The sequence below is a fragment of the Ranitomeya imitator genome, chromosome 5, assembly GCF_032444005.1.
Source record: "Ranitomeya imitator isolate aRanImi1 chromosome 5, aRanImi1.pri, whole genome shotgun sequence".
NCBI lineage: Eukaryota > Metazoa > Chordata > Amphibia > Anura > Dendrobatidae > Ranitomeya > Ranitomeya imitator.
In genome coordinates, this window is record NC_091286.1 from 194,916,407 (window position 1) to 194,943,974 (window position 27,568).

Below are 27,568 nucleotides of genomic sequence, written 5' to 3' on the forward strand. Positions count from 1 at the left end.
TCCCCTGAGTCAGGCAAGGCGTTCTCTGATGCGCCCTTGGAGGATATTTCGGAGCTGGATTCTAACCAAATCGCTACAATGAGGGATATAGTTCAGAATCTCATTGGAGCGATAAATCAGACCTGTGGCATCAAGGATACCTCTACGGAACCCGCAGATCAGGCGGTTTCGTTTAGACGGGCTAAACCACCTTCCAAGTTTTTTGCTCCTCACCCTGAATTCGAGGAGATCATGACCAGAGAAAGAGAGAATCCGACCAGACGCTTTCAGAGAGGAAAGCGACTTGGCGTTTTATATCCCTTTTCTCCGGAGCTCACCGCTAATTGGACTGCTTCTCCTTCTGTGGATCCTCCAGTTTCCAGGCTGTCCACCAACACGGTCCTTCCACTGTCCGGCGGAGCATCTCTGAAGGATTCTAGCGATAGGGTCATAGAATCCTTCGCTAAGTCAGCCTTTGAAGCGGCTCCAGCTACTCTATGCCCGGCTTTTGCTTCCACTGGGGTTTCAAAATCCATAACCAAATGGGCCAAACAACTCCATCGGGGCATCCTGGACGGAGCTCCACCCGGACAGCTGGCGGAGCTTGTCAACCAGATTTCTCACGCGAGTGAATACCTGGTCTCTGCCTCCCTGGACGCCGCGTCTTATGCGGCTCAGGCATCCAGCAATGCTGTTGCCATGCGCCGGACCGTTTGGCTCAGGGTCTGGCAGGTGGATTTGTCTTCTAAAAGTCCCTTACCAGTCTGCCTTTTCAAGGTTCACGTCTCTTTGGTTGTAAGCTGGACCAAATCATTAAGGATGCCACTGGGGGCACAAGTTCTCTTCTTCCCCAGTCCAAACCTCGTCGTCCTCCTCCTAGACTGCAATTTCGGTCCTTTCGGCCCTTTCGTCGCTTCGCGGCGTCAAACTCCTTTTCCGAGCAGCAACAGAGGCCACAGATACGTCAAGAGAAGAAGGACCCACTCCTTCCTGGTGTCCTCGCTACTCCCAGAGTAGATCCTCCAGGTCCAGGATTGGAAGATCCACCTTGGGATAAAGGCTCACTCTACCCGGGCAGTTGGCGCCTCCTGAGCGGTACACCACAGGGCTTCCGCCCTACAGCTTTGCAAAGCGGCAACCTGGTCTTCCATCCACACGTTCGCCAAATTTTACAAGGTCCATACCTACGCTTCCCCGGACGCCAGCCTAGGCAGAAGGATTTTGCAGGCGGCAGTGGTGAGTCCTTTGACCTGATGGAAGTCGGTTTTTCCCACCCCGGGGACTGCTTTTGGATGTCCCATGGTTCCTGTGTCCCCAATGAGAGGCGATAGAGACCATGTTGTGGTGGCAAAACAGGAGAAAAAACAGGATTTTTGGTTGCTTACACAGCACCCTCCCATGTTATTCAGTTTCTGTTGTTCTATGTTCTATGACTGTTCATACGTTTACAGTTCTCATGTTTGTTGTTATGGTTTCCAACCTTATTTATCTCCTACTGCTTTCTCACTAACTGAAGTGTATAATGCCAGTCGGTGGGGTGTACACTGCAGAGGAGGAGCTAACTTTTTTTGTGCATAGTGTCAGCCTCCTAGTGCCAGCAGCATACACCCATTGTTCCTGTGTCCCCAATGGAGGCTCCGAGAAACAGATTTTACAGTAAGCAACCAAAAATCCTGTTTTTTCTCCTGTTTTGCCACCACAACATGGTGTCCGCAGTCTGTTATGACAAATTCAGTGCTCGAAATGTCAAATAGCACTTCTTCCCTTCCGAGCCCTGCCGTGTGTCCAAATAGTAGTTTTCCCCCACATATCAGGGCATCGGCATACTCTGGAGAAAATGGATCACTCAATTTGTTGTGCAGTTTCTCTGGTTACCCTTGTGAAAATGAAGAATTTGAGGTTAAAGCTAAAATTTTTGTGGAAAAACATAATTTTTCATTATTTTCTTCCACATTGCTATTATTCCCCTGAAGCACCTGAAGGATTAACATTCATGAATGCAGTTTTGAATAGCATGAGGGGTGAAGTTTTTACAACGGGGATCTTGTTTGGGGGCTTTCTGAGATATAGGACATATGCTGACATATGTTTTGAGATCATGAACATAATTGTTTTGACAGCACAAAAATGTGAATTTAAAAAAAAAAAAAAAACCCTCACATGGCCATTTTGACCAAAAAAGTTATGGCTTTTGGAAGAAGGTGAGCAAAAGATGAATATGCAAAACCAAAAATGACCCTGATTGTTAAGGGGATAAACAGTAGATCATTTTATGATGACCCATTCCCTTGAACCATACAAACAATAGTAATTCTTACAGTACAATTCATCCCTCTAGGTAAATTGTTCTTGCTAACTTTGAGGATTTACTCATGCCTCATATTTTACATATGTTCTACTTCAAAGGCAAGTGTAGCCCTTTTCAGAAGTTCTCAGTTGAGATGCATATTTCATTTATTTACGGTAGGTCACACTAGTAATTTATTTTATTTTGACAGGTTATAGTAGAACAATATGTACAATCCCATCCAAATGGTCTGCAGGTTATGTATAACAAGCTTCTGGAGTTTGTTCCCCACCACTGTCGACTTCTGAGAGAGGTAACCGGAGGAGCCATTTCAAGGTACAGTTAAATTTGCATGTATTGTCTAATGCTAAAAGTTAGTAATCTGTCTTTTTATATAATTTGTATTGCTCCTTTTTTTTGTTTAACCCCTTTCCGACATCGGGTGTAATAGTACGCCGATGTCGGACTCCCTCCCTCCTGGCACATGTCAATTGTTTTGAACAGCTGACATGTGCATCTAACAGCCGCGGGTGGAATCGCACTCCACCCTCGGCTGTTAACTAGTTAAATGCCGCTGTCAAACTCTGGCAGCGGCATTTAACTTGCGCTTCCAGCAAGCGCGCCGGAAATCCTGTCCATCGGCGCCAGTGTCACATGACCGTGTGTCGCTGATGCGTTGGCATGACAACCAGTGGTCTCCAGCAGACCTCAATGGTAGTCACTGCCGGATTGCTATGTATTGCATACATCACCTGTATGTAGCAGAGCCGATCGGGTTATGGCAGCTTCTAGTCTCCTATTAAAGCATGCCAAAATTGAAAAAAAAAAAGTTAAAATCACCCCCCTTTCACCCCATTCAAAATAAAACAATTTTAAAAAACCATACACGTAGTATCGCCGCGTTCAGAATTGCCCAATCTATCAATATAAAAAAAGAAATAAACCGATCGATAAACGGCGTGACAAGAAAAAAGTAAAAACTCCAGAATTACGTTTTTTTGGTCGCCGCAACACTGAATTAAAATGTAATAACCAGTGGTCAAAAGATCATATCTGCGCCAGTATAGTATCATTAACCCCTTTCTGCCATATGATCGCGGCCAGGTGTCAGCTGCCTATCGCAGCTGACATCCGGCACTATGTGCCAGGAGTGGTCACGGACCGCACCCCGGCACATTAACCCCCGCACACCGCGATCAAACATGATCACGGTGTGCCGGCGGTGCAGGGAAGCATCGCGCAGGGAGGGGGCTCCCTGCGGGCTTCCCTGATACCCCCGCAGCAACGCGATGTGATCGCGTTGCTGCGAGGGTCTCCTTACCTCCCTCCCTGCAGCAGGCCCGGATCCAGTATGGCCGCGGCATCCGGGTCCTGCAGGGAGGGAGGTGGCTTACCAAGTGCCTGCTCAGAGCAGGCGCTTGGTAAGGCTGCAGTGCTCTGAGACAGATCGGTGATCTGACAGAGTGCTGTGCAAACTGTCAGATCAGCGATCTGTGATGTCCCCCCCTGGGACAAAGTAAAAAAGTTCAAAACATTTTTTCCAAATGTGTAAAAATTTAAAAAAAAAATCCTAAATAATGAAAAAAAATATATATTATTCCCATAAATACATTTCTTTATCTAAATAAAAAAACAATAAAAGTACACATATTTAGTATCGCCGTAACGACCCGACCTATAAAACTGGCCCACTAGTTAACCCCTTCAGTTAACACCGTAAGAAAAAAAGAGGCAAAAAACAACGCTTTATCATACCGCCGAACAAAAAGTGGAATAACGCGCGATCAAAAAGACAGATATAAATAACCATGGTACCACTGAAAGCGTCATCTTGTCCCGCAAAAAACGAGCTGCCATAAAGCATCATCAGCAAAAAAATAAAAAAGTTATAGTCCTCAGAATAAAGCGCTGCAAAAATAATAATTTTTTCTATAAAATAGTTTTTATCGTATAAAAGCGCCAAAACATAAAAAAATTATATAAATGAGGTATCGCTGTAATCGTACTGACCCGAAGAATAAAACTGCTTTATCAATTTTACCAAACGCGGAACGGTATAAACGCCTCCCCCAAAAGAAATTCATGAATAGCTGGTTTTTGGTCATTCTGCCTCACAAAAATCGGAATAAAAAGTGATCAAAAAATGTCACTTGCCCGAAAATGTTACCAATAAAAACGTCAACTCGTCCCGCAAAAAACAAAACCTCACATGACTGTGGACCAAAATATGAAAAAATTATAGCTCTCAAAATGTGGTAACGCAAAAAAAAATTTTTGCAATAAAAAGCGTCTTTCAGTGTGTGACGGCTGTCAATCATAAAAATCCGCTAAAAAACCCGCTATAAAATTAAATCAAACCCTCCTTCATCACCCCCTTAGTTAGGGAAAAATTAAAAAAATGTATTTATTTCCATTTTCCCATTAGGGTTAGGGCTAGGGTTGGGGCTAGGGTTAAGGCTACAGTTAGGGTTGGGGCTAAAGTTAGGGTTAGGGTTGGGGCTAAAGTTAGGGTTAGGGTTGGGGCTAAAGTTAGGGTTAGGGCTAAAGTTAGGGTTAGGGTTGGGGCTAAAGTTAGGGTTAGGGTTGGGGCTAAAGTTACGGTTATTGTTTAGATTACATTTACGGTTGGGATTAGGGTTAGGGGTGTGTCAGGGTTAGAGGTGTGGTTAGGGTTACTGTTTGGATTAGGGTTAGGGGTGTGTTTGGATTAGGGTTTCAGTTATAATTGGGGGGTTTCCACTGTTTAGGCACATCAGGGGCTCTCCAAACGCGACATGGCGTCCGATCTCAATTCCAGCCAAGTCTGCGTTGAAAAAGTAAAACAGTGCTCCTTCCCTTCCGAGCTCTCCCGTATGCCCAAACAGGGGTTTACCCCAACATATGGGGTATCAGCGTACTCAGGACAAATAGGACAACAACTTTTGGGGTCCAATTTCTCCTGTTACCCTTGGGAAAATACAAAACTGGGGGCTAAAAAATAATTTTTGTGGGGAAAAAATATTTTTTATTTTCACGGCTCTGCGTTATAAACTGTAGTGAAACATTTGGGGGCTCAAAGTTCTCACAACACATCTAGATAAGTTCCTTGGGGGGTCTAGTTTCCAATATGGGGTCACTTGTTGGGGGTTTCTACAGTTTAGGTACATTAGGAGTTCTGCAAACGCAATGTGATGCCTGCAGACCATTCCATCTAAGTCTGCATTCCAAATGGCGCTCCTTCCCTTCCGAGCCCTCCCATGCGTTCAAACGGTGGTTCCCCCCCACATATGGGGTATCAGCGCACTCAGGACAAATTGGACAACAACGTTTGGAGTCCAATTTCTCCTGTTACCCTCGGGAAAATACAAAACTGGGGCCGAAAAGATAATTTTGTGAAAAAATATGATTTTTTATTTTTATGGTTCTGCATTATAAACTTCTGTGAAGCACTTGGTGGGTCAAAGTGCTCACCACACATCTAGATAAGTTCCTTAGGGGGTCTACTTTACAAAATGGTGTCACTTGTGGGGGGTTTCAATGTTTAGGCACATCAGTGGCTCTCCAAACGCAACATGGCGTCCCATCTAAATTCCTGTCAATTTTGCATTGAAAAGTCAAATGGCGCTCCTTCGCTTCCGAGCTCTGTCATGCGCCCATACAGTGGTTTACCTCCACATATGGGGTATCGGTGTACTCAGGACAAATTGTACAACAACTTTTGGGTTACATTTTCTCCTGTTACCCTTGGTAAAATAAAACAAATTGGAGCTGAAGTAAATTTTTTGTGAAAAAAAAGTTAAATGTTCATTTTTATTTAAACATTCCAAAAATTCCTGTGAAGCACCACAAGGGTTAATGAACTTCTTGAATATGGTTTTGAGCACCTTGAGGAGTGCAGTTTTTAGAATTGTCACAATTGGGTATTTTCTATCATATAGACCCCTCAAAATGACTTCAAATGAGATGTGGTCCCTAAAAAAAAAAAAAATGGTGTTGTAAAAATGAGAAATTGCTGGTCAACTTTTAACCCTTATAACTCCCTAACAAAAAAATTTTGGTTCCAAAATTGTGATGTAAGGTAGACATGTGGAAAATGTTATTTATTAAGTATTTTGTGTGACATATCTCTGTGATTTAATTGCATAAAAATTCAAAGTTGGAAAATTGCGAAATTTTCAAAATTTTCGCCAAATTTCCGTTTTTTTCACAAATAAACGCAGGTAATATCAAAGAAATTTTACCACTATCATGAAGTACAATATGTCACGAGAAAACAATGTCAGAATCACTGGGATCCGTTGAAGCGTTCCAGAGTTATAACCTCATAAAGGGACAGTGGTCAGAATTGTAAAAATTGGCCCGGTCATTAACGTGCAAACCACCCTTGGGGGGTAAAGGGGTTTAAAAAGTCAGTTTGGAGCACAAAAATAAGCCCTCTCCCAACCCGAGATCCCGAAAAATGGAGAAGCTACGGGTGTCGGAAAATGGCGCAATTTTTGTTTTTATTTTTTACAAAGTTTGGAATTTTTTTTCACCACTTAACATAAAATAATAACTTAGACATGTTTGGTGTCTATGAACTCGTAATGACCTGGAGAATCATAATGGCAGGTCAGGTTTAGCATTTAGTGAAGCTAGCAAAAAAGCCAAACAAAAAACAATTGTTTAATTGCACTTTTTTGCAGTTTCACCACACTTTGATTTTTTTTCCCCCTGTTTTCCTGTACACGATATGTTAAAACCAATGGTGTCGTTCATAAAACATGCCCTTATACGGCCATATTAACCAAAAAATAAAAAAGTTATGGCTTTGGGAAGAAGGGTAGCAAACAAGGAAAACGCAAAAATGAAAATACCTCCAGGAGTTAAGGGGTTAATGTCTGAGATGGAAAACCTTCAAGCATTCCTAAGTTTACCACATTGCAATGAGTTTAATGGACAAGTTACATTTGCAAATGAAGCCCCCTATGCTGCTTTAAAAAGTGACATTGCTACCTGATATCTTTTAGTGAAAAAGCAGATATGGTTCCGGGATACGACTTCTTAGTGAATTCCGTTTGGCCAGAGATAGCTTCTGGATTAGAGGAAAAATTGCCTTCCCTTTTCAACCCCGGAAATCCCAGCATATTTCATCAGGTAATCGGCTTTTTATTAACTATATCAATGTTTCTCCGCAGTTCCGAGGCTATGATCATACATTGTTCTGCAACTATCTATTACAGTGAATTTGCCAGCAGGTTTCGCTATGTAATCTGAGAGCACCATAATATAGGGGACAGACCCTGATTACGAGGATATGTCACTTACTGGGCTGTGTTTTTCTGTTGAAAATGGGACATCATTTTTAATAGGTTTAACCCCTTCACGACATATAAGGGCATAAATATGTCATATGTCGGGTCTTCCCCTTTAATGCATGCTCCGGCGCTGAGCCCGTATTTTCTCTGGCACGTGTCAGCTGATTAAATCTAACAGTTGCTGGTGGATTTGCTATCCACCCACTGCTAACACGTTACATGCTGGTGGCCGGTGCTCATAGTAGATCATCAATTCTGCTACTTGTAATTTTTTTCTCGTACATTATATGGTAAAACCAATGATGTCATTCAAAAGTACAAGTCGTCCTGCAAAAAACAACCCTCACATGGTCATATTGATGGAAAAATAAAGTTATTACTCTGGGAAGAAGGGGAGCGGAAAAAAAAAAAAGGAAAATGACCTGGGATAAACGGGTTAAATAGCAAAAGGGTTTTTCTTTATCGCCTCTCATTGGGGGACACAGGAACCATGGGTGTATGCTGCTGCCACTAGGAGGCTGACACTATGCAAATAAAAAAGTTAGCTCCTCCTCTGCAGTGTACACCCCACCGACTGGCATTATACTCTTCAGTTTTAGCTTAGTGTCAGTAGGAGGTGGACACGGGTCTTTCATTAGACCCTTATCTACCTCAATGTGCGTCGTTTCCTTTACAGGTTTTTTCCGGATGGGATACAGGGTGAACAGTCACACCTGTAGTCCCACAAAGCGGACTATGAGTACGGCGTGTACTGCCACCCCGTATCCTCATAGATCCTTCACCAGACCAAGATCCTAGCACACAAGCGTGCTCAGAAGTCCGGTCCTGGCTCCGTCCCCCACCCACTCGCCTACCAGAGCCTGTCGGTCGGAGGAGACGAGGACGTCCATCAGCTCCCTGGACGTCTCAAACCCTTTCAAGGTTAGTACCGGCGTGGGATGTTTGGGTGAGTATTTTCCCCCTTCCCATCCCGGATCTTTGTTAGGGGGGGTTCTTGTTAGGGGCTCCCTGTCGCCTTTCTTCTTCCCTTTTACCAAGGGCCTTCTGTCTTCAGCGAGGGGCCCCCTTTTTAGGCCACCGCGCTCTATCCTCCCAGCACTTTCCGCGGCGCATTACCAGCGCTGCGGTTCTTACTCTGGGCACATCTTCTGGCGCCGCAGCTCAGCTTCCTCAGCGCGGCAGCCCTGCGGGCTGTCGTGCCGCGTCTCCCTGCGGCGCATTGCTCTGGCGCCGCAGGAGGTGGTGTTCTGCGACGCCCTTCAGCGTCGCAGCCCTGCAGGCTGTCGCGCCACGTCTCCCTGCGGCGCATTGCTCTGGCGCCGCAGGAGGTGGTGTTCTGCGGCGCCCTTCAGCGTCGCAGCCCTGCAGGCTGTCGCGCCGCGTCTCCCTGCGGCACATTGCTGGCGCCGCAGGTGGGTGTTTTTTCTGCGGCGCCCTTCAGCGGCGCAGCCCAAGCAGGCTGCGGCGCCTGCGGCGCCAGCCTTCCTCACGCCGCGTTGTTCCGGCGCTTTATTTCGGCGCCGCGGCTCTTTTTCTCGGCCGCCGGTTCCAAATTTAGGCCCCGGCTTCGGCCGGGGCCTACTTCCGGTTTTCGGCCTCTTCATTTCCGCTCCTGCGGGCGGGCTTTTTCCCGCCCGACATACTGCGCCCTGCCCACCGGCGCCTCTGCGTCTGGCTCCGCCCCCCCCTTCCTCGTGGGACTCTCAGCCGGTGTGCGCCGCTTCACACAGCTGCAGCAGCCCTCGCAGTGCCTCACGCAGCGCGCCACGCTTCTTCTGTGGGCTCAGCATCGCAACTCAGGGAAGTTCTCCACCAGAGGACAAGTGGGACATTCCAGGACCGGGTCCGTGAGTAGCTGCACTGCAGACTGACACCCTTCTCTGCCCCACTGTCCCCTAACCCACTGGCATCTTCAGGGGTCTCTCAAAATGTCTTCTAAAGGGGGCCGTTCTCTCCCCCCTACCTCTTCATCTTCTGCCTTAGTCACGTACTTTGCATGTTCATCCTGTAACAGCAAACTTCCCTCAGGTCAGTCCTCCCCGCTGTGTCAGTCCTGCAGCAACCCGATTGTTCCCACCGCCCAGGATCCCCCGGCTGTTCCACCCGAGAGTGATCCCCCCCATCCCAGGCTGGGCCGCCTCTCTGTCACAATCGGTGGCCGATTTGACACGGGTGTCTCAAACCCTGGTGTCCGTCCTGGATCGGTTACCTCTGCAGACCCCTGCAGTGGCCAGCGGGTCGCAGGAACCGCCGCCCGAGCCCTCCTTGATAAGCCACAAAAGGTCCAGACAGGAACGTCGGTCTGAGTCCTCTTCTCGTTCCATCTCGCCGCACGGCCCTCCCCCGCGGTTGGTGTCCCACCGATCCTCCTCCCCTGAGTGAGGCGAGGCATTATCTGATGCGCCCTCAGAGGATATTTCGGAGCTGGATCCTAACCAAATCGCCACCATGAGTGAGACGGTCCAGAACCTCATTGGGGCTATAAACCAGACCTGTGGCATCAAGGATCCCTCTACGGAACCCGCAGATCAGGCGGTTTCGTTTAGACGGGCCAAACCACCTTCAAAATTTTTCGCTCCTCATCCTGAATTCGAGGAAATCTTGTTCAGAGAGAGAGAGAATCCGACCAGACGTTTTCAGAGGGGAAAACGCCTGGGGGTGTTGTATCCTTTTTCACCAGAACTTACCGCCAATTGGACGGTCTCTCCCTCGGTGGATCCCCCTGTTTCCAGGCTGTCCACCAACACGGTGCTTCCACTGTCCGGCGGAGCATCTCTGAAGGATTCTAACGATAGAGTTATAGAATCCTTCGCAAAATCTGCTTTTGAAGCGGCTTCAGCAGCTCTATGTCCAGCTTTTGCTTCCACTTGGACTTCAAAATCCATCTCAAAATGGGCCAAGGATCTACGGCGAGGTATCCTGGACGGGGCGCCTCCCGCGCAATTAGCGGAACTTGCCAACCAGATTTCCCACGCTGGTGAATACCTGGTTTCCGCCTCCCTGGATGTCGCGTCTTGTGCGGCTCAGGCTTCCAGCAATGCCGTTGCCATCCGCCGGACCGTTTGGCTCAAGGCCTGGCAGGCGGACTTGTCCTCCAAAAAGTCCCTCACTAGTCTGCCCTTCCAGGGCTCTCGTCTCTTTGGTTCCCAACTGGACCAAATCATTAAGGACGCCACCGGGGGTACAAGCTCTCTTCTCCCCCAGGCTAAGCCTCGTCGCCCTCCTCCTAGACGGCAGTTTCGTTCTTTTCGGCCTTTTCGTCGCTTCGCTGCATCAAACTCCTTTTCCCAGCAGCAACAGAGGCCACAGGCACGTCAAGAGAAGAAGGCGGTGTCCTTCAGGCCCACTCCATCCTGGCGTCCTCGTTTTTCCCAGGGTAGATCATCCAGGCCCAGGACTGGAAGATCCACCTCCGCATGACTCTTGGCAGGACTCCAGCCCAACTCCCAGGTTGGGCGGCCGTCTTCTCCGTTTCAGGGACGTCTGGATCTCCGCAGTAGAGGATGCATGGGTCAGGGAAGTTGTATCCTCGGGATACAAGATAGAGTTCGCCTCCCGACCCAGGGATCGTTTCTTCCAATCCCGTCCTCCAAGAGATCCCGCTCTAGTGCCGGGCTTCTTCGCAGCCATCGCTTCTCTGCTCGAATCCGGGGTAATCGTCCCCGTCCCAGAAAAGGAACGGTACACGGGTTTCTACTCGAACCTTTTTGTGGTACCTAAAAAAGACGGCAAGGTTCGTCCCATTCTGGACCTCAAATTGCTGAACAGGAGGGTTCGCCTGAGACACTTCAGGATGGAATCCCTTCATTCAGTAATTGCTTCCATGGAGGCTCAGGAATTTCTATGCTCTATAGATATCCAGGACGCCTACCTACACGTTCCGATATTTCCCGGACATCTCCGTTTCCTGCGATTCGCAGTGCAACGAGATCATTTTCAGTTCGTCGCCCTGCCGTTCGGTCTCGCAACCGCGCCAAGGGTGTTCACGAAGATCATGGCGGCGCTGATGGCCATCTTGAGAGTCAGAGGTTTGGTCCTGTTTCCATACCTCGACGACATCCTCATCAAGGCTCCGTCCTATGCTCAGGCCCACGAAAGCCTGTCCATTGTTCTCGACTCCTTAGCCCGTTTCGGGTGGCTGGTCAACCGGAAGAAGTCCTGCCTTATTCCTTCTCAGCGCATCATCTTTTTGGGCATGCTTTTCGACACTCGCTCAACTGGTGGCTGACGTCACCTCTCATCTCCCAGGTCAGGTCCTTCCTTCCAGTCCACTGGCAGGTGGTGACTACGGACTCCAGCCTGATCGGCTGGGGTGCGGTTTTTCGCCACCTGACTGTTCAGGGCCGTTGGTCGCCGCAGGAGTCTTCTCTGCCGATCAACGTCCTCGAAATTCGGGCCATCTTTCTGTCCCTCCGCCACTGGGAAAGGATCCTCAGGGGCCTTCCAGTCCGGATCCAGACGGACAACGCCACGGCTGTGGCATATGTCAACCATCAGGGGGGGACCCGGAGCTCCTTAGCTCTTGCCGAGGTATCAAAGATCCTCCTTTGGGCAGAGGCGACGGTTCCAGTGATATCCGCGGTGCATATCCCTGGCGTGGACAACTGGGCCGCCGACTTCCTCAGCCGCGAGGGTCTCGCGGCAGGGGAATGGTCCTTGCATCCGGAGGTCTTCCATCGGATTTGTCTTCGATGGGGGACTCCGGACGTGGATCTCACGGCATCCCGAATGAACAGGAAGGTTCCGCAGTTCGTCTCCAGGTCTCGCGATCCCCTCGCAGTGGGCGTCGATGCTCTGGCCATTCCTTGGTCACAGTTCGAGCTGCCCTACCTGTTCCCACCCCTTCCATTACTTCCCAAACTGTTGAAGAAGATCAAAGCGGAAGGGGTGCCGGTCATCCTGATCGCCCCGGATTGGCCCAGGAGAGCTTGGTTCGCGGAGCTCGTCAACCTTCTCGCGGACGCTCCCTGGCGCCTTCCAGACAGGCCCGATCTGCTGTCCCAGGGTCCGATCTGCCACCCGAGTTCTCGGTCGCTCAGTTTAACGGCGTGGCTGTTGAGACCGCGGTTCTAAGAGCGTCCGGCCTTTCGAACCGGGTGATTCACACCATGATTCAAGCTCGGAAGCCTTCGTCTTCCAGGATCTACTACCGCACCTGGAAGGCTTACTTCCGTTGGTGCGAGTCCAACCGCGTTCCGCCTATGGTTTTTTCCCTGCCTTCGCTTTTGGCCTTTCTTCAGGCAGGACTGGATTCGGGCCTGGCTCTTAGCTCCCTGAAGGGTCAGGTCTCTGCGCTTTCCATCCTCTTTCAGAAGTCCTTGGCCTCTCGGCCTCAGGTTAAGACCTTCTTTCAAGGAGTAGCCGACGCTGTCCCGCCGTACAGGGCCCCTGTGGACGCATGGGACTTAAACCTGGTACTGGACATTCTGAGGGTTTCTCCCTTTGAGCCTCTTAGGGAGATTCCTCTATCGGTTCTATCTTGGAAGGTGACCCTTCTTGTGGCCATCACGTCTATTCGCCGCGTTTCCGAGTTGGCAGCCTTGTCTTGCCGTCCTCCGTTTTTGGTCATTCACCAGGACAAGGTGGTCTTCAGGCCTCCACCTTCCTTCCTTCCTAAGGTGGTTTCCACCTTCCACCTCAACGAGGACATCGTTCTTCCTTCCTTTTGTCCAGCTCCGACCCATCCTCTGGAGCGATCGTTGAACAAGCTAGACCTTGTCAGGGCAGTGAGGATCTATCTGGATAGAACATCCTCCTTCCGGAAGACGGATTCTTTTTTCGTCATTCCTGATGGCACGCGCAGAGGCCAGCCGGCTTCCAAAGCGACCATTGCTCGATGGATCAGAATGGCAATTTTGGAGGCTTACCGGGTCAAGAACAGAGTGCCCCCTTCTGGGATTAAGGCTCATTCTACCCGGGCAGTCGGCGCCTCCTGGGCGGTGCACCACAGGGCTTCCGCCTTACAGCTTTGCAAAGCGGCAACTTGGTCTTCCATCCACACGTTCGCCAAATTTTACAAGGTCCATACCTACGCTTCGGCGGACGCCAGCCTAGGCAGAAGGATCTTGCAGGCGGCAGTGGTGAGTCCTCTGACCTGATGGAAGTCTGTTTTTCCCGCCCTTGGGACTGCTTTGGGACGTCCCATGGTTCCTGTGTCCCCCAATGAGAGGCGATAAAGAAAACAGGATTTTTGGTTGCTTACCGTAAAATCTGTTTCTTGAAGCCTCCATTGGGGGACACAGCTCCCTCCCAATGTTTCTGTTATATGTTCTCTGACTGTTCTCAGTTTACAGTTCTCAAGTTTGTGGTTATGGTTCTTCAACCTTGTTCATTATCTCCTACTGCTTTCTCACTAACTGAAGAGTATAATGCCAGTCGGTGGGGTGTACACTGCAGAGGAGGAGCTAACTTTTTTATTTGCATAGTGTCAGCCTCCTAGTGGCAGCAGCATACACCCATGGTTCCTGTGTCCCCCAATGGAGGCTTCAAGAAACAGATTTTACGGTAAGCAACCAAAAATCCTGTTCTTTCCATGATGTCTGCAGCGTTGGCAATATGTTATAAGATGGCACAACCCTTTTCAGGTTAAAATTGGCTCTGTCACTAATGGGTTAATCAGACAACTTGTGGCTAGCTTTTAGTTCCTCTCCAGTTTTGACATTTTTATATACCATAGTTAAGGTATTCTTTGTGTATGCTGAGTTTCAAAATTGTCTCATCCGCTAAAGTTATTGTATTGTGCCCCAATCATTTTTTATTTTTCATGTGTCTTATTTTGACGTGGCGGCTAAAACACTACAGTTATATGCTCGCTAAAAGTCTACAATGTTTTTATACCAATCTTTTGTATGATCTGTTTTTTTTTTCCTTTTAGAAATCCTCATTTAGCTGTAAATATAGTTTTTGTCCTTTTCTTCATAGAATTCTGAGCAAAACTTTTCAAATATATTTATAAATTGACACCAAATTTAAAAGATGAAAAAATATCCAATGAAAAAATGCTTCAGAGTATCTTATATGCTATATATATGGTATTTGACTGACTGTTTTCTGCACAGATTTTAGATCAAAATGACACTACGCTCTGATTTTTAGGGTCTGACTTAACTTAGATATGCCATGAATGAGTATTTGGGGAAAAACTCCTCTTATAAACTACATAAATGTGACCTTAAATGTTTATTATTGTGTTATATTAATGTTTTTTTTTTCCAGAAATACACTTTAAGCATGGATTTTCTGAGGAAGTTTGAAAGACAATGTGGTTCACAAGCAAGTGTAAAGAGGTTACGTGCACATCCTTCCTACCACAGTTTTAATAATAGGTGGAATCTGCCTGTGTATTTTCAGATCAGGTAATGATATGGTGTCAGGAGAGAATCCTTTCTAAATCTCTAATGAAGATCTGTTGTGTGAGATATTGATTAAGATCTTACTTTTCAAAAGGTGCACACACAGTGCTCATCGTAAATGGGCATGTATATAGTGTGTGTGTATATATATTATATATTGCTCGGCATAAATGAGTACACTACCTTTGAAAAGATTTTAAACAGTATTTCACTGAACACGTGAACAGACTGAGTTTCTTATAACATATTGTAACCCATAACATGTAAGTAATGTTAATAAAAATGAACACACTTAGCATGAAAAATTCTAGATGTAGTAGTTTTTTATAACTTGTATGATTTTTAAGGACGGCACCAAGTTTTCTAGATATGAAATTAATAAGTTGGTTGCTTATTGCAACCTCTATCTTTTTTCATTCTTCAAGAATGACCTCTTTTAGAGCCCGAATGCTGGGTGAAGACTGAGGCTCAACTTATCTCTTCAGAACTCCCATAAGGTGTTTGATTGGGTTCAGATGTTTGACCATTCAAACACTTTCACCCCGTTCTTCTGTAGAAATGCAAAAGTGACCTTAGATTTGAATTTTGGATAATTTTCATGTTTGAAAAGTGCATGTTTAACAGGGGCATGGAGTGTTTGTGGCATTTCTGTTTCAATACAGAGCAGTACATTGGTGAATTCAGGTACCATTCATGAAATGTAGCTCCTGGACACCAGCAGCACTCGTGCATCCCCACATAAGGACACTGCCACCACCATGTTTAGCTGTAGGCAACATACATTTTTGTTGGTACTCATCGCCTTTGCAATGCCATACAGTTTTCAGGTCATCAGTTCCAGAAACATTTATCTTGGTCTCATCACTTCAGAGTACAGCATCCCAATAGTGTTCGTATATTCATCATGGTCCCTGGCAAATTAGCAGACTTTTTTGTGCATGCGTTTTAAGAAAGGCTTCCTGAATGGACTACACCCATGTATGCCATTCCTCTGCAGTGTACTCTATATTGTGATAGTAAACACTCACCCCTGTTTAGCTTTATACTTCTTTAGCTATCTTAAAAAGAAAAAAAAATGAACTAAATGAGCTAAGCCCACCAGCATCAGGGGCTTATCTACAGCATACTGTAATGCTGTAGATAAGCCCCCGATGTATCCTGAAAGATGAGAAAAAGAAGTTAGATTATTCTCACCCGGAGGGGTCCCGGTACGATGGGCATCGCGGTCCGGTCCAGGGTCTCCCATCTTCTTACGATGACGTCCTCTTGTATTCACGCTGTGGCTCCGACGCATGCGTACTTTGTCTGCCCTGTTGACACCCACACCTGACCAGAGCCGCAGTCGGTGCAGTGATACATTGCCAAGCTTAGTACACCAATAAAATGTAGTGTCAGGTCAGCCTCAAATACAATTGTATCGCTTTAACCTATAACTCCTAGTGTATGCTTAAAGGGAACCTATAGCAAAAGACTAACTGGCACTTCCAAATCAGAAAACTGGTGAGAACAGGTGCAAACTAAGAGTAGCCATCTCTATGCATAATGAAAAAAAAAAATTGATTCTTAATGGGAACCTGTCACCAGGTTTTTCCCATATGAGCTAAGGTCAGTACCTGTAAGCTCTCATGTATAGCATCTAGTGATGAGCGAGTATACTCGTTGCTCGGGTTTTCCCGAGCACGCTCGGGTGATCTCCGAGTATTTGTTAGTGTTTGGAGATTAAGTTTTCATTGCCTCTTAGCATGTTAAATTCCGCTGTCAATCTCTGACAGCGGCATTTAACATGATCGCGCCGGAAGCGCATCACTAATCCCACCCATCACAGGACGCCGATGGGTTGGCATGACAACCTTCGGTCTGCAGCAGACCTGTGTGGTTGTCAATGCCGGATTGCTACTGGAACCACCCAGCGGTCATCGTTCATAGTAAGTTAGCATTTTTGCTACACAGTGCAGGGCTGAAGCCCTGCTCGGTGTAGGACAAACATTCCGATGATCGCAGCTTTAAGTCTCCTATGGAGACTATTGAAGCCAGTAAAAAGAAAAATGCTTTTAAAATTGTTAAAAAATAATATAGAAGTTCAAATCACCCCCATTTGCCCCATTCAAAATAAAACAATAAAAAAAAAACACATATTTGGATATTTGGTATCACCATGTTCAGAATCGCCCAATATATCAATGTGTAGAAAGAATTAATCTGATCGGTCAATGGCGTAACAAGAAAAGAAAAATCAAAACGAAAGAATTAAGTTTTTGTTTTTCGTCGACTCAACATTTGCAGTAAAATGCAATAACGGGCGTTCAAATGATCATATCTACACCAAAATGGTGTCAATAAAAACGTCAGCTCGGCACGCAAAAAATAAGACCTCACCCAAGGTGGTAGAGGGGTTAATTTTGACTTATATCAATAATTTTTTTTGTTCTCGACGCAGTCCACTACGTAACTGGAATATATATATATTTATATACCATATATACTCGAGTATAAACCGAGATTTTCAGCCCAAATTTTTGGGCTGAAAGTGCCCCTCTCGGCTTATACTCGAGTCACGGTGGGTGGCAGGGTCGGCGGGTGAGGGCGCTGAGGCATACTTACCTGCTTCCAGCGATCCTGATGCTCCCCCTGCCGTCCCACGGTCTTCTGTGCTGCAGCTCTTCCTGTCAGCGGTCACGTGGGACCGCTCATTAGAGAAATGAATAGGCGGCTCCACCTCCCATAGGGGTGGAGCCGCCTATTCATTTCTCTAATCAGCGGTGCCGGTGACCGCTGATAGAGGAAGAGGCTGCAGCACCGAAGACCGTGTGACAGGCAGAGGGAACAGGACGCCGGGACCAGGTAAGTATGTCATATTCACCTATCCCCGTTCCAGCCGCCGGGCACCGCTCCATCTTCCCGGCGTCTCTGCGCTCTGACTGTTCAGGTCAGAGGGCGCGATGACGCATATAGTGTGCGCGGCGCCCTCTGCCTGATCAGTCAGTGCAGAGAGACGCCGGAACGAGACGCCGGGAGCTGCAATCGAGAGGTGAGTATGTGTTTTTTTCTTTTTTATTGCAGCAGCAGCAATGGCACAGCTTTATGTGGAGCATCTATGGGGAAATATGAACGGAGCAGAGCACTGTATGGGGCACAGCTATGGGACAATATGAACGATGCAGAGCACTATATGGGGCACAGCTATGGGACAATATGAACGGTGCAGAGCACTATATGGCACAGCTATGGGGAAATATGAACGGTGCAGAGCACTATATGGCAGCTATGGGGAAATATGAACGGTGCAGAGCACTATATGGGGCACAGCTATGGGGAAATATGAACGGTGCAGAGCACTATATGGCAGCTATGGGGAAATATGAACGGTGCAGAGCACTATCATGCACAGCTATGGGGAAATAATGAACGGTGCAGAGCATTATATGGCACAGCTATGGGGAAATAATGATCTATTTTTATTTTTGAAATTCACCGGTAAATGCTGCATTTCCACCCTAGGCTTATACTTGAGTCAATAAGTTTTCCCAGCTTTTTGTGGCAAAATTAGGGGGGTCGGCTTATACTCGGGTCAGCTTAGAAAGGATCGTAAAAATCGGAGAGGAGGAGGGGTTTGTCTCTATGTAAAGTCTTGTCTAAAGTCCACTTTAAGGGAGGATATTAGCGAAGGAAATGAGGATGTCAAGTCCATATGGGTCGAAATTCATGGAGGGAAAAATGGTAACAAAATTCTCATTGGGGTCTGTTACAAACCCCCAAATATAACAGAAACCATGGAAAGTCTACTTCTAAAGCAGATAGATGAAGCTGCAACCCATAATGAGGTCCTGGTTATGGGGGACTTTAACTACCCGGATATTAACTGGGAAAGTGAAACCTGTGAAACCCATAAAGGCAACAGGTTTCTGCTAATAACCAAGAAAAATTATCTTTCACAATTGGTGCAGAATCCAACCAGAGGAGCAGCACTTTTAGACCTAATACTATCTAATAGACCTGACAGAATAACAAATCTGCAGGTGGTTGGGCATCTAGGAAATAGCGACCACAATATTGTACAGTTTCACCTGTCTTTCACTAGGGGGACTTGTCAGGGAGTCACAAAAACACTGAACTTTAGGAAGGCAAAGTTTGACCAGCTTAGAGATGCCCTTAATCTGGTAGACTGGGACAATATCCTCAGAAATAAGAATACAGATAATAAATGGGAAATATTTAAGAACATCCTAAATAGGCAGTGTAAGCGGTTTATACCTTGTGGGAATAAAAGGACTAGAAATAGGAAAAACCCAATGTGGCTAAACAAAGAAGTAAGACAGGCAATTAACAGTAAAAAGAAAGCATTTGCACTACTAAAGCAGGATGGCACCATTGAAGCTCTAAAAAACTATAGGGAGAAAAATACTTTATCTAAAAAACTAATTAAAGCTGCCAAAAAGGAAACAGAGAAGGACATTGCTAAGGAGAGTAAAACTAATCCCAAACTGTTCTTCAACTATATCAATAGTAAAAGAATAAAAACTGAAAATGTAGGCCCCTTAAAAAATAGTGAGGAAAGAATGGTTGTAGATGACGAGGAAAAAGCTAACATATTAAACACCTTCTTCTCCACGGTATTCACGGTGGAAAATGAAATGCTAGGTGAAATCCCAAGAAACAATGAAAACCCTATATTAAGGGTCACCAATCTAACCCGAGAAGAGGTGCGAAACCGGCTAAATAAGATTAAAATAGATAAATCTCCGGGTCCGGATGGCATACACCCACGAGTACTAATGGAACTAAGTAATGTAATAGATAAACCATTATTTCTTATTTTTAGGGACTCTATAGCGACAGGATCTGTTCCGCAGGACTGGCGCATAGCAAATGTGGTGCCAATATTCAAAAAGGGCTCTAAAAGTGAACCTGGAAATTATAGGCCAGTAAGTCTAACCTCTATTGTTGGTAAAATATTTGAAGGGTTTCTGAGGGATGTTATTCTGGATTATCTCAATGAGAATAACTGTTTAACTCCATATCAGCATGGGTTTATGAGAAATCGCTCCTGTCAAACCAATCTAATCAGTTTTTATGAAGAGGTAAGCTATAGGCTGGACCACGGTGAGTCATTGGACGTGGTATATCTCGATTTTTCCAAAGCGTTTGATACCGTGCCGCACAAGAGGTTGGTACACAAAATGAGAATGCTTGGTCTGGGGGAAAATGTGTGTAAATGGGTTAGTAACTGGCTTAGTGATAGAAAGCAGAGGGTGGTTATAAATGGTATAGTCTCTAACTGGGTCGCTGTGACCAGTGGGGTACCGCAGGGGTCAGTATTGGGACCTGTTCTCTTCAACATATTCATTAATGATCTGGTAGAAGGTTTACACAGTAAAATATCGATATTTGCAGATGATACAAAACTATGTAAAGCAGTTAATACAAGAGAAGATAGTATTCTGCTACAGATGGATCTGGATAAGTTGGAAACTTGGGCTGAAAGGTGGCAGATGAGGTTTAACAATGATAAATGTAAGGTTATACACATGGGAAGAAGGAATCAATATCACCATTACACACTGAATGGGAAACCACTGGGTAAATCTGACAGGGAGAAGGACTTGGGGATCCTAGTTAATGATAAACTTACCTGGAGCAGCCAGTGCCAGGCAGCAGCTGCCAAGGCAAACAGGATCATGGGGTGCATTAAAAGAGGTCTGGATACACATGATGAGAGCATTATACTGCCTCTGTACAAATCCCTAGTTAGACCGCACATGGAGTACTGTGTCCAGTTTTGGGCACCGGTGCTCATGAAGGATATAATGGAACTAGAGAGAGTACAAAGGAGGGCAACAAAATTAATAAAGGGGATGGGAGAACTACAATACCCAGATAGATTAGCGAAATTAGGATTATTTAGTCTAGAAAAAAGACGACTGAGGGGCGATCTAATAACCATGTATAAGTATATAAGCGGACAATACAAATATCTCGCTGAGGATCTGTTTATACCAAGGAAGGTGACGGGCACAAGGGGGCATTCTTTGCGTCTGGAGGAGAGAAGGTTTTTCCACCAACATAGAGGAGGATTCTTTACTGTTAGGGTAGTGAGAATCTGGAATTGCTTGCCTGAGGAGGTGGTGATGGCGAACTCAGTCGAGGGGTTCAAGAGAGGCCTGGATGTCTTCCTGGAGCAGAACAATATTGTATCATACAATTCTTAGGTTCTGTAGAAGGACGTAGATCTGGGGATTTATTATGATGGAATATAGGCTGAACTGGATGGACAAATGTCTTTTTTCGGCCTTACTATGTTACTATGTTATACTCGAGTATATACGGTACATAATTGTGTAAGGGGTACTTCCGTCTGTCTGTCTGTCCTTCTGTCACGGTTATTCGTTCGCTGATTGGTCTCGGCAGCTGCCTGTCATGGCTGCCGCGACCAATCAGCGACGGGCACAGTCCGATTACTCCTTCCCCTGCACTCACTGCCCGGCGCCCGCTCCATAATCCCCTCCGCTCACTGCTCACACAGGGTTAATGGCAGCGGTAACGGCCCGCGGTGTAACGCGCTCCGTTACTGCTGCTATTAACCATGTGTGTCCCCAACTATTTACTATTGATGCTGCCTATGCGGCATCAATAGTAAAAATGTCATGTTAAAAATAATTTTTTAAAAACCTGCTATACTCACCCTCCGCCACCTTTCTCGCTCCTCTCCACGCTCCTGCGACCGCTCCATTGCAAGCGGCAGCTTCTGCTCCCGTCCCAGGGCTGGTGTGGGACAAGGACCTGCCGTGACGTCACGGTCATGTGACTGCGACGTCATCATAGGTCCTGCTCACACCAGCCCTGGGACGGGACCGCAAGCTGCCGCTTGCAATGGCGGCGGATGGTAAATATAGGAGGACTTCAACGGGCTATAGGTGAGTATATGTTTTTTTTGTTTTTTTTTAAGTCTCTATACTACGTGGCTCTGTGCTGTATACTACGTGACTGGGCAATATACTATGTGGCTCTGCTATATACTATGTGGCTGGGCAATATACCGTACTACGTGGGCTGTGCTATATACTATGTGGCTGGGCAATACGTGACTAGGCAATATACTATGTAACTGGGCAATATACTACGTGGCTGGGCAATATACTACGTGGCTGGGCAATATACTACGTGGCTGGGCAATATACTACGTGGCTGGGCAATATACTACATGGCTGGGCAATATACTACGTGGACATGCATATTCTAGAATACCCGATGCGTTAGAATCGGGCCACCAGCTAATATATATATATATATATATATATATATATATATATATATATATATATATATATATATATATATATATATATATATATATATATATATGTGTATATATATATATGTATGTATGTATGTATATATGTATATATATATATAATATATATATATATATATATATATATATATATATATATATATATATATATATATATATATAATATATATATATATATATATATCCTATAACGCTGGGAGCGTCACTCTGTCCGATGTCTTTATAGACTGCGCAAGCGCCGGTATGCGTAAGCACTGAACGCACACCGCGATCTCCAACGGAGAAGCAGGGACGTGCCAGGAGGGTGAGTATATTCACCTGTCCCCGTTCCACCGCTGCGCGCCGCCGTCTTCCGGGTCCTCTGCCTGTGACGTACAGTTCAGAGGGCGCGATGACGCGCTTAATGCGCGCCGCCCTCTGACTGAATAGTCACAGCCAGAGGACCCGGAAGACGGCAGCGCGCAGCACGGGATCAGGGCCAGGTGAATATAGCAAGTGTCAGGGGCCTGAGCTAGCAGCGACTCCGGCACCTGACCCCCACAGCGCGCCGGTGACGCCGCCTGCTCAGGCCCTCCAGCACTCGGTGCCCAGCGACGATAGGTGAGTATGTTATTTTTTTTTATATATATCGCAGCAGCATACGGGGCATATACTATGGAGCATCTTATGGGGGCTATCAACCTTTATGGAGCAGCGTATGGGGCATATGGATGGGAACAGCAAATTACAGAACGGTGGCGCAGGATGGGAGCAGCACATGACAGAATAGGGCAGCAAATGACAGAACGGGGGTGCAGGATGGCAGCGGCACATGACAGAACGGGGTGCAGGATGGCAGCAGCACATGACAGAACGGGGGCGCAGGATGGGAGCAGCAAATGACAGGATGGGGGAGCAGGATAGGAGCAGCACATGACAGAACTGGGGCGTAGGATGGGAGCAGTACATGACAGAATGGGGGCTCAAGGTGGGAGCAGCACATGACAGCATGGGGGCACAGGATGGGGCTGCACATGACAAGATGGGGGCGCAAGATGGTAGCAGCACATGACAAGATTAGGGCGCAGGATGGAAGCAACACATACCAGGATGGAGACCATATACGAATATAAATGCTCGCCACCCGGGTGTAGAACGGGTTCAATAGCTAGTATATATATATATATAAGTCCAAGGTAAATGTTCCAGCAGTCTGACAACTTCCAGTAAAATCAAACCTGTTTGTTTAAAAATTAGATGAAAAAACATACATCAGTGGAAGATATCATCAAAATTACATGACCAGGATCCCTCCTTTCATGTTATTCTGGTCATATTCTCCGCTGATGTACATTTTGTATCTAATTTTTGAATTAACAGGTTTGCTTTTAAAGGAAGCTGTCAGACTTTTTTGGTTGACACAACATTGCATTAATATGCAATAATGGGTGATAAAAAGATCTACACTAAAATGGTATCAATAAAAATGTCAGCTCCGCACCAAAAAATAAGTCCTCACCCAGCCCCAGATACCGAAAAATCGAAACTCTAGGGGTCTCGGAATATGGCTCCTTTTTTAAAAAAATTTTTAAAGGCCTTATTGACTCAAATCATAATCAGAATAAGAATTTTAAATGCTAAAATGAAAAGATTCATGGCACCTTGCATGTTACCATAATCTGCTCCTAGACACTCCTCAACATTGAATTTGCAACACAAAAAAGGAAAAGTAATGGAATTATGGAAATCACAGGCTTAATAGACACAGTAATGATATGCATTGATTTAAAAATGTAAACAAATCTTTCAAAAGATGACGATTTATTAATTGAGTCTGGGCATCATTTTCAGAAATGCATGCACTCACTCACGCCTTGACATGCGATCAGTGAGGTTATTAATGGTCGACTCCTATCAAGCACATCTCATACATCGTTGGTCGGCAGCTACAGTCATGGACAAAAATTTTGAGAATGAGACAAATATTAATTTTTCCAAAGTCTACTGCTTCATTTTTTCTAATGGCAATTTGCATATACTCCTGAATGTCAGAGTGATCAGCTTAACAGCAATTACTGTACTTGCAAAGTCAATATTTGCCCAGAAAATGAACTTTAACCCCCAAAACACATTTCAACATCATTGCAGTCCTGCCTTAAAAGGAGCAGCTAAAATCGTTTGTGATTGATCCATTAACACAGGTGTGGGTGTTGATGAGGACAGGGCTGGCGATCAATCAGTCATGATTAAGTAAGAATGACATCACTGGACACTTTAAAAGGAGGCTGGTGCTTGGTATCATTGTTTCTCTTCAGTTAACCATGGTTATATCTAAAGAAACACGTGCAGCCATCATTGCACTGCACAAAAATGGACTAACAGGGAAGAGTATTGCAGCTACAAAGATTGCACCTCAGTCAACAATCTATCGCATCATCAAGAACTTCAAGGAGAGAGCTTCCATTGTTGTCAATAAGGTTCCAGGGCGCCCAAGAAAGACCAGCAAGCGCCAGGACCGTATCTTAAAACTGTTTCAGCTGCGGGATCGGACTACCAGCAGTGCCGAGCTTGCTCAGGAATGGCAGCAGGCTGGTGTGAGTGCTTCTGCACGCACTGTGAGGCGGAGACTCTTTGAGCAAGGCCTGGTTTCAAGGAGGGCAGCAAAGAAGCCACTTCTCTCCAGAAAAAACATCAGGGACCGACTGATATTCTGCAAAAGGTACAGGGAGTGGACTGCTGAGGACTGGGGCAAAGTCATTTTCTCTGATGAATCCCCTTTTCGATTGTTTGGGATATCTGGAAAACAGCTTATTCGGAGAAGAAGAGGTGAGCGATACCACCAGTCTTGTCTCATGCCAACTGTAAAGCATCCTGAAACCATTCATGTGTGGGGTTGCTTCTCGGCCAAGGGAATCGGCTCACTCACAGTCTTGCCTAAAAACACAGCCATGAATAAAGAATGGTACCAGAATGTCCTCCAAGAGCAACTTCTCCCAACCGTCCAAGAGCAGTTTGGCGCCCAGCAATGCCTTTTCCAGCATGATGGAGCACCTTGCTATAAAGCAAAGGTGATAACTAAATGGCTCATGGAACACAACATAGAGACTTTGGGTCCATGGCCTGGAAACTCCCCAGATCTTAATCCCATTGAGAACTTGTGGTCAATCATCAAGAGACGGGTGGACAAACAAAAAACAACAAATTCTGGCAAAATGCAAGCATTGATTATGCAAGAATGGACTGCTATCAGGATTTGGTTCAGAAATTGATTGAGAGCATGCCAGGGAGAATTGCAGAGGTCTTGAAGAAGAAGGGTTAACACTGCAAATATTGACTTGCTGCATTAACTCATTCTGTCAATATAACCTATTGGTACTCATAATATGATTGCAATTATATTTCTGTATGTGATATAAACATCAGACAAACACTAATAAAAACCAGAGGGCAGCAGATCATGTGAAAATATAATTTTGGTGTCATTCTCAAACATTTTGGCCATGACTGTACACAGGGAGCTGCTGGCAGCAAATCTTGATGATTTCTAACCTCACTGAAGGCAACCAAGGCATGAAAGTGCATGCATTGCTGTGCATGGCGCTCAATACTGGATAAATCAAGATGTTTTGAACATTTATTTTCCATTTTTCACTTGCATATCGATTCCATCATTTACATAGTTACATGACTTTTCATTCTTGGTTTGACAATTTGAGGATCGTATTGTAGAAATGGCGTACACCTCAAGATATAAAAAGGTGTATGTTCAAAACAAGGGGTTACATAAGAGTGAAATCGAGAGAAGAAAATGAGTTTACATAACTCATCCTTTTTTGAAGGTCCTCCACTTGCAAGCAACAGTTCTCACCACCAGAATCTACTTCAATGCTGTGTATGGTTTGAAAATTTGAGATGCCAGGTTGCACTGGGGTGCCATCAGTATACATTGATGATGAAGCGGTGTCTTGTATGGAGTTGTTTACTGCTCCTGTCTTAAAAAGTGGGGAAAGCTTGTGCACATATGCAAGATGGCAACTGAATTTATGCCAACAACAGACTTGCTCACCAGTTCCAGCTGGTGATCATCAGAAACTCTTTGCTGTAAGGATGCACAGCATCTTGGCCTATCAAGTCCCAGGATTTGGGGACGGGTCAGGAGGAGTAGGAGTGTGGGTGGACCACACTGCGAAACAGGCCCCACCGCCTTTGGGATGTGAGTTAACTGTGAGCTCTGCATAGCATACAGTCACGTTTTACTATCGAAGGACCTCAGCATTCAGTGCCTGCTATCAGCATAAAGTGAGGCAGAGGGCATGGTGTGTCCAGTAGTGTTGCAGAAGTCTTCCCTTCAATAAGCTGCAAGATGGCCATCGGGTAATGTGGCCTTCTGTGCAAAAATTTGCACTATGTCTTCAGAGTAGTTCCATTTTTGGCACCCACATTAATGTGCTATGTCAGAAGCATGTGCTTGTTATAGGGTTAGCTCGTTTTGGATGGTAGTAATTTGTTAGATAATTGTGCGTTGTAATGGGAGCCTCAGTAAAGTGCAACCATACTAGATATCCAGTCTAGCCTCAGATTTCTTCTGGTCAAAGACTACCTGCCACCAGGTCAAAAGTGATCAGTTTTTGTTCTTATTTTAGTCCTGCAGCTAGCTACCCTCAGAATTGTTTTTTGTTTTGTTCTGGGGCCTTTCTTTACCATAATAAGGTTTTAGAGTTATGGGCCTTTGTTTACTGCCCCATCATGCTAATTTTTATGATCTTTACCTAGTGGGTATTGCTCACCAGATTCTCCAGGGAATTTGTTGGGCTGCTCTCCATAATTTCCCTTTGAGCAACACCCCCTATGTAATTACCATAACAATTTGCATATTGTGTATACTAAATGACTCATAGATCCGTATTGGGGATTAAAGACAAATAAGAAATAGGAGCAGCGAGATTAATATTAAAGCAAAAACTGGCCACTTTTGATCTGGGTCATGTCCTCTTTAGAAGGAATGTGTCCCAATTTCATGCTGCTTGAAATACAAGCTGGATGCGGGAGAAATACCTACTGGGGGACTCTTTCTGGCTTCTCTCCATTTTTTTTTATTAGATGTCATTTTTTTATGTATGAGAAAAACATATTTCATCAGTGTTTTTGAGAAGTTTAATCAGATTTTCTTTGATGAGGAAAAAAATTTCTCAATCTTTTCTTATCGAGCAGTCCGTTGAAAAATGAACCAAACTCGTATGTCATCGTGCTGCCAAAGTTTTCATGGACCTATTGACTTGCATTGCCAATTTTGATCCCACACTCGGATCAATATCAGATATGTCTCCACAATTTTGCATGACCCACTTGGTCCACAAAAGTAATCGGACATGTGAACAGCTCAATA

The 27,568-nt window shown here is 45.6% G+C and overlaps 1 protein-coding gene across 3 annotated transcripts in view; it reads left to right on the plus strand.

Annotated features, from left to right (window-relative positions):
- Nucleotides 1-27,568, plus strand: part of COG2 (component of oligomeric golgi complex 2) — a 139,143-nt gene that overhangs the window by 36,324 nt on the left and 75,251 nt on the right. For all 3 annotated transcript variants that reach the window (XM_069769462.1, XM_069769463.1, XM_069769465.1), the window contains 3 exons: nucleotides 2,478-2,602; nucleotides 7,255-7,381; nucleotides 14,758-14,897. In XM_069769462.1, the coding sequence (XP_069625563.1) occupies nucleotides 2,478-2,602; nucleotides 7,255-7,381; nucleotides 14,758-14,897 (392 nt within the window). The remainder of the gene's footprint in view (nucleotides 1-2,477; nucleotides 2,603-7,254; nucleotides 7,382-14,757; nucleotides 14,898-27,568) is intronic.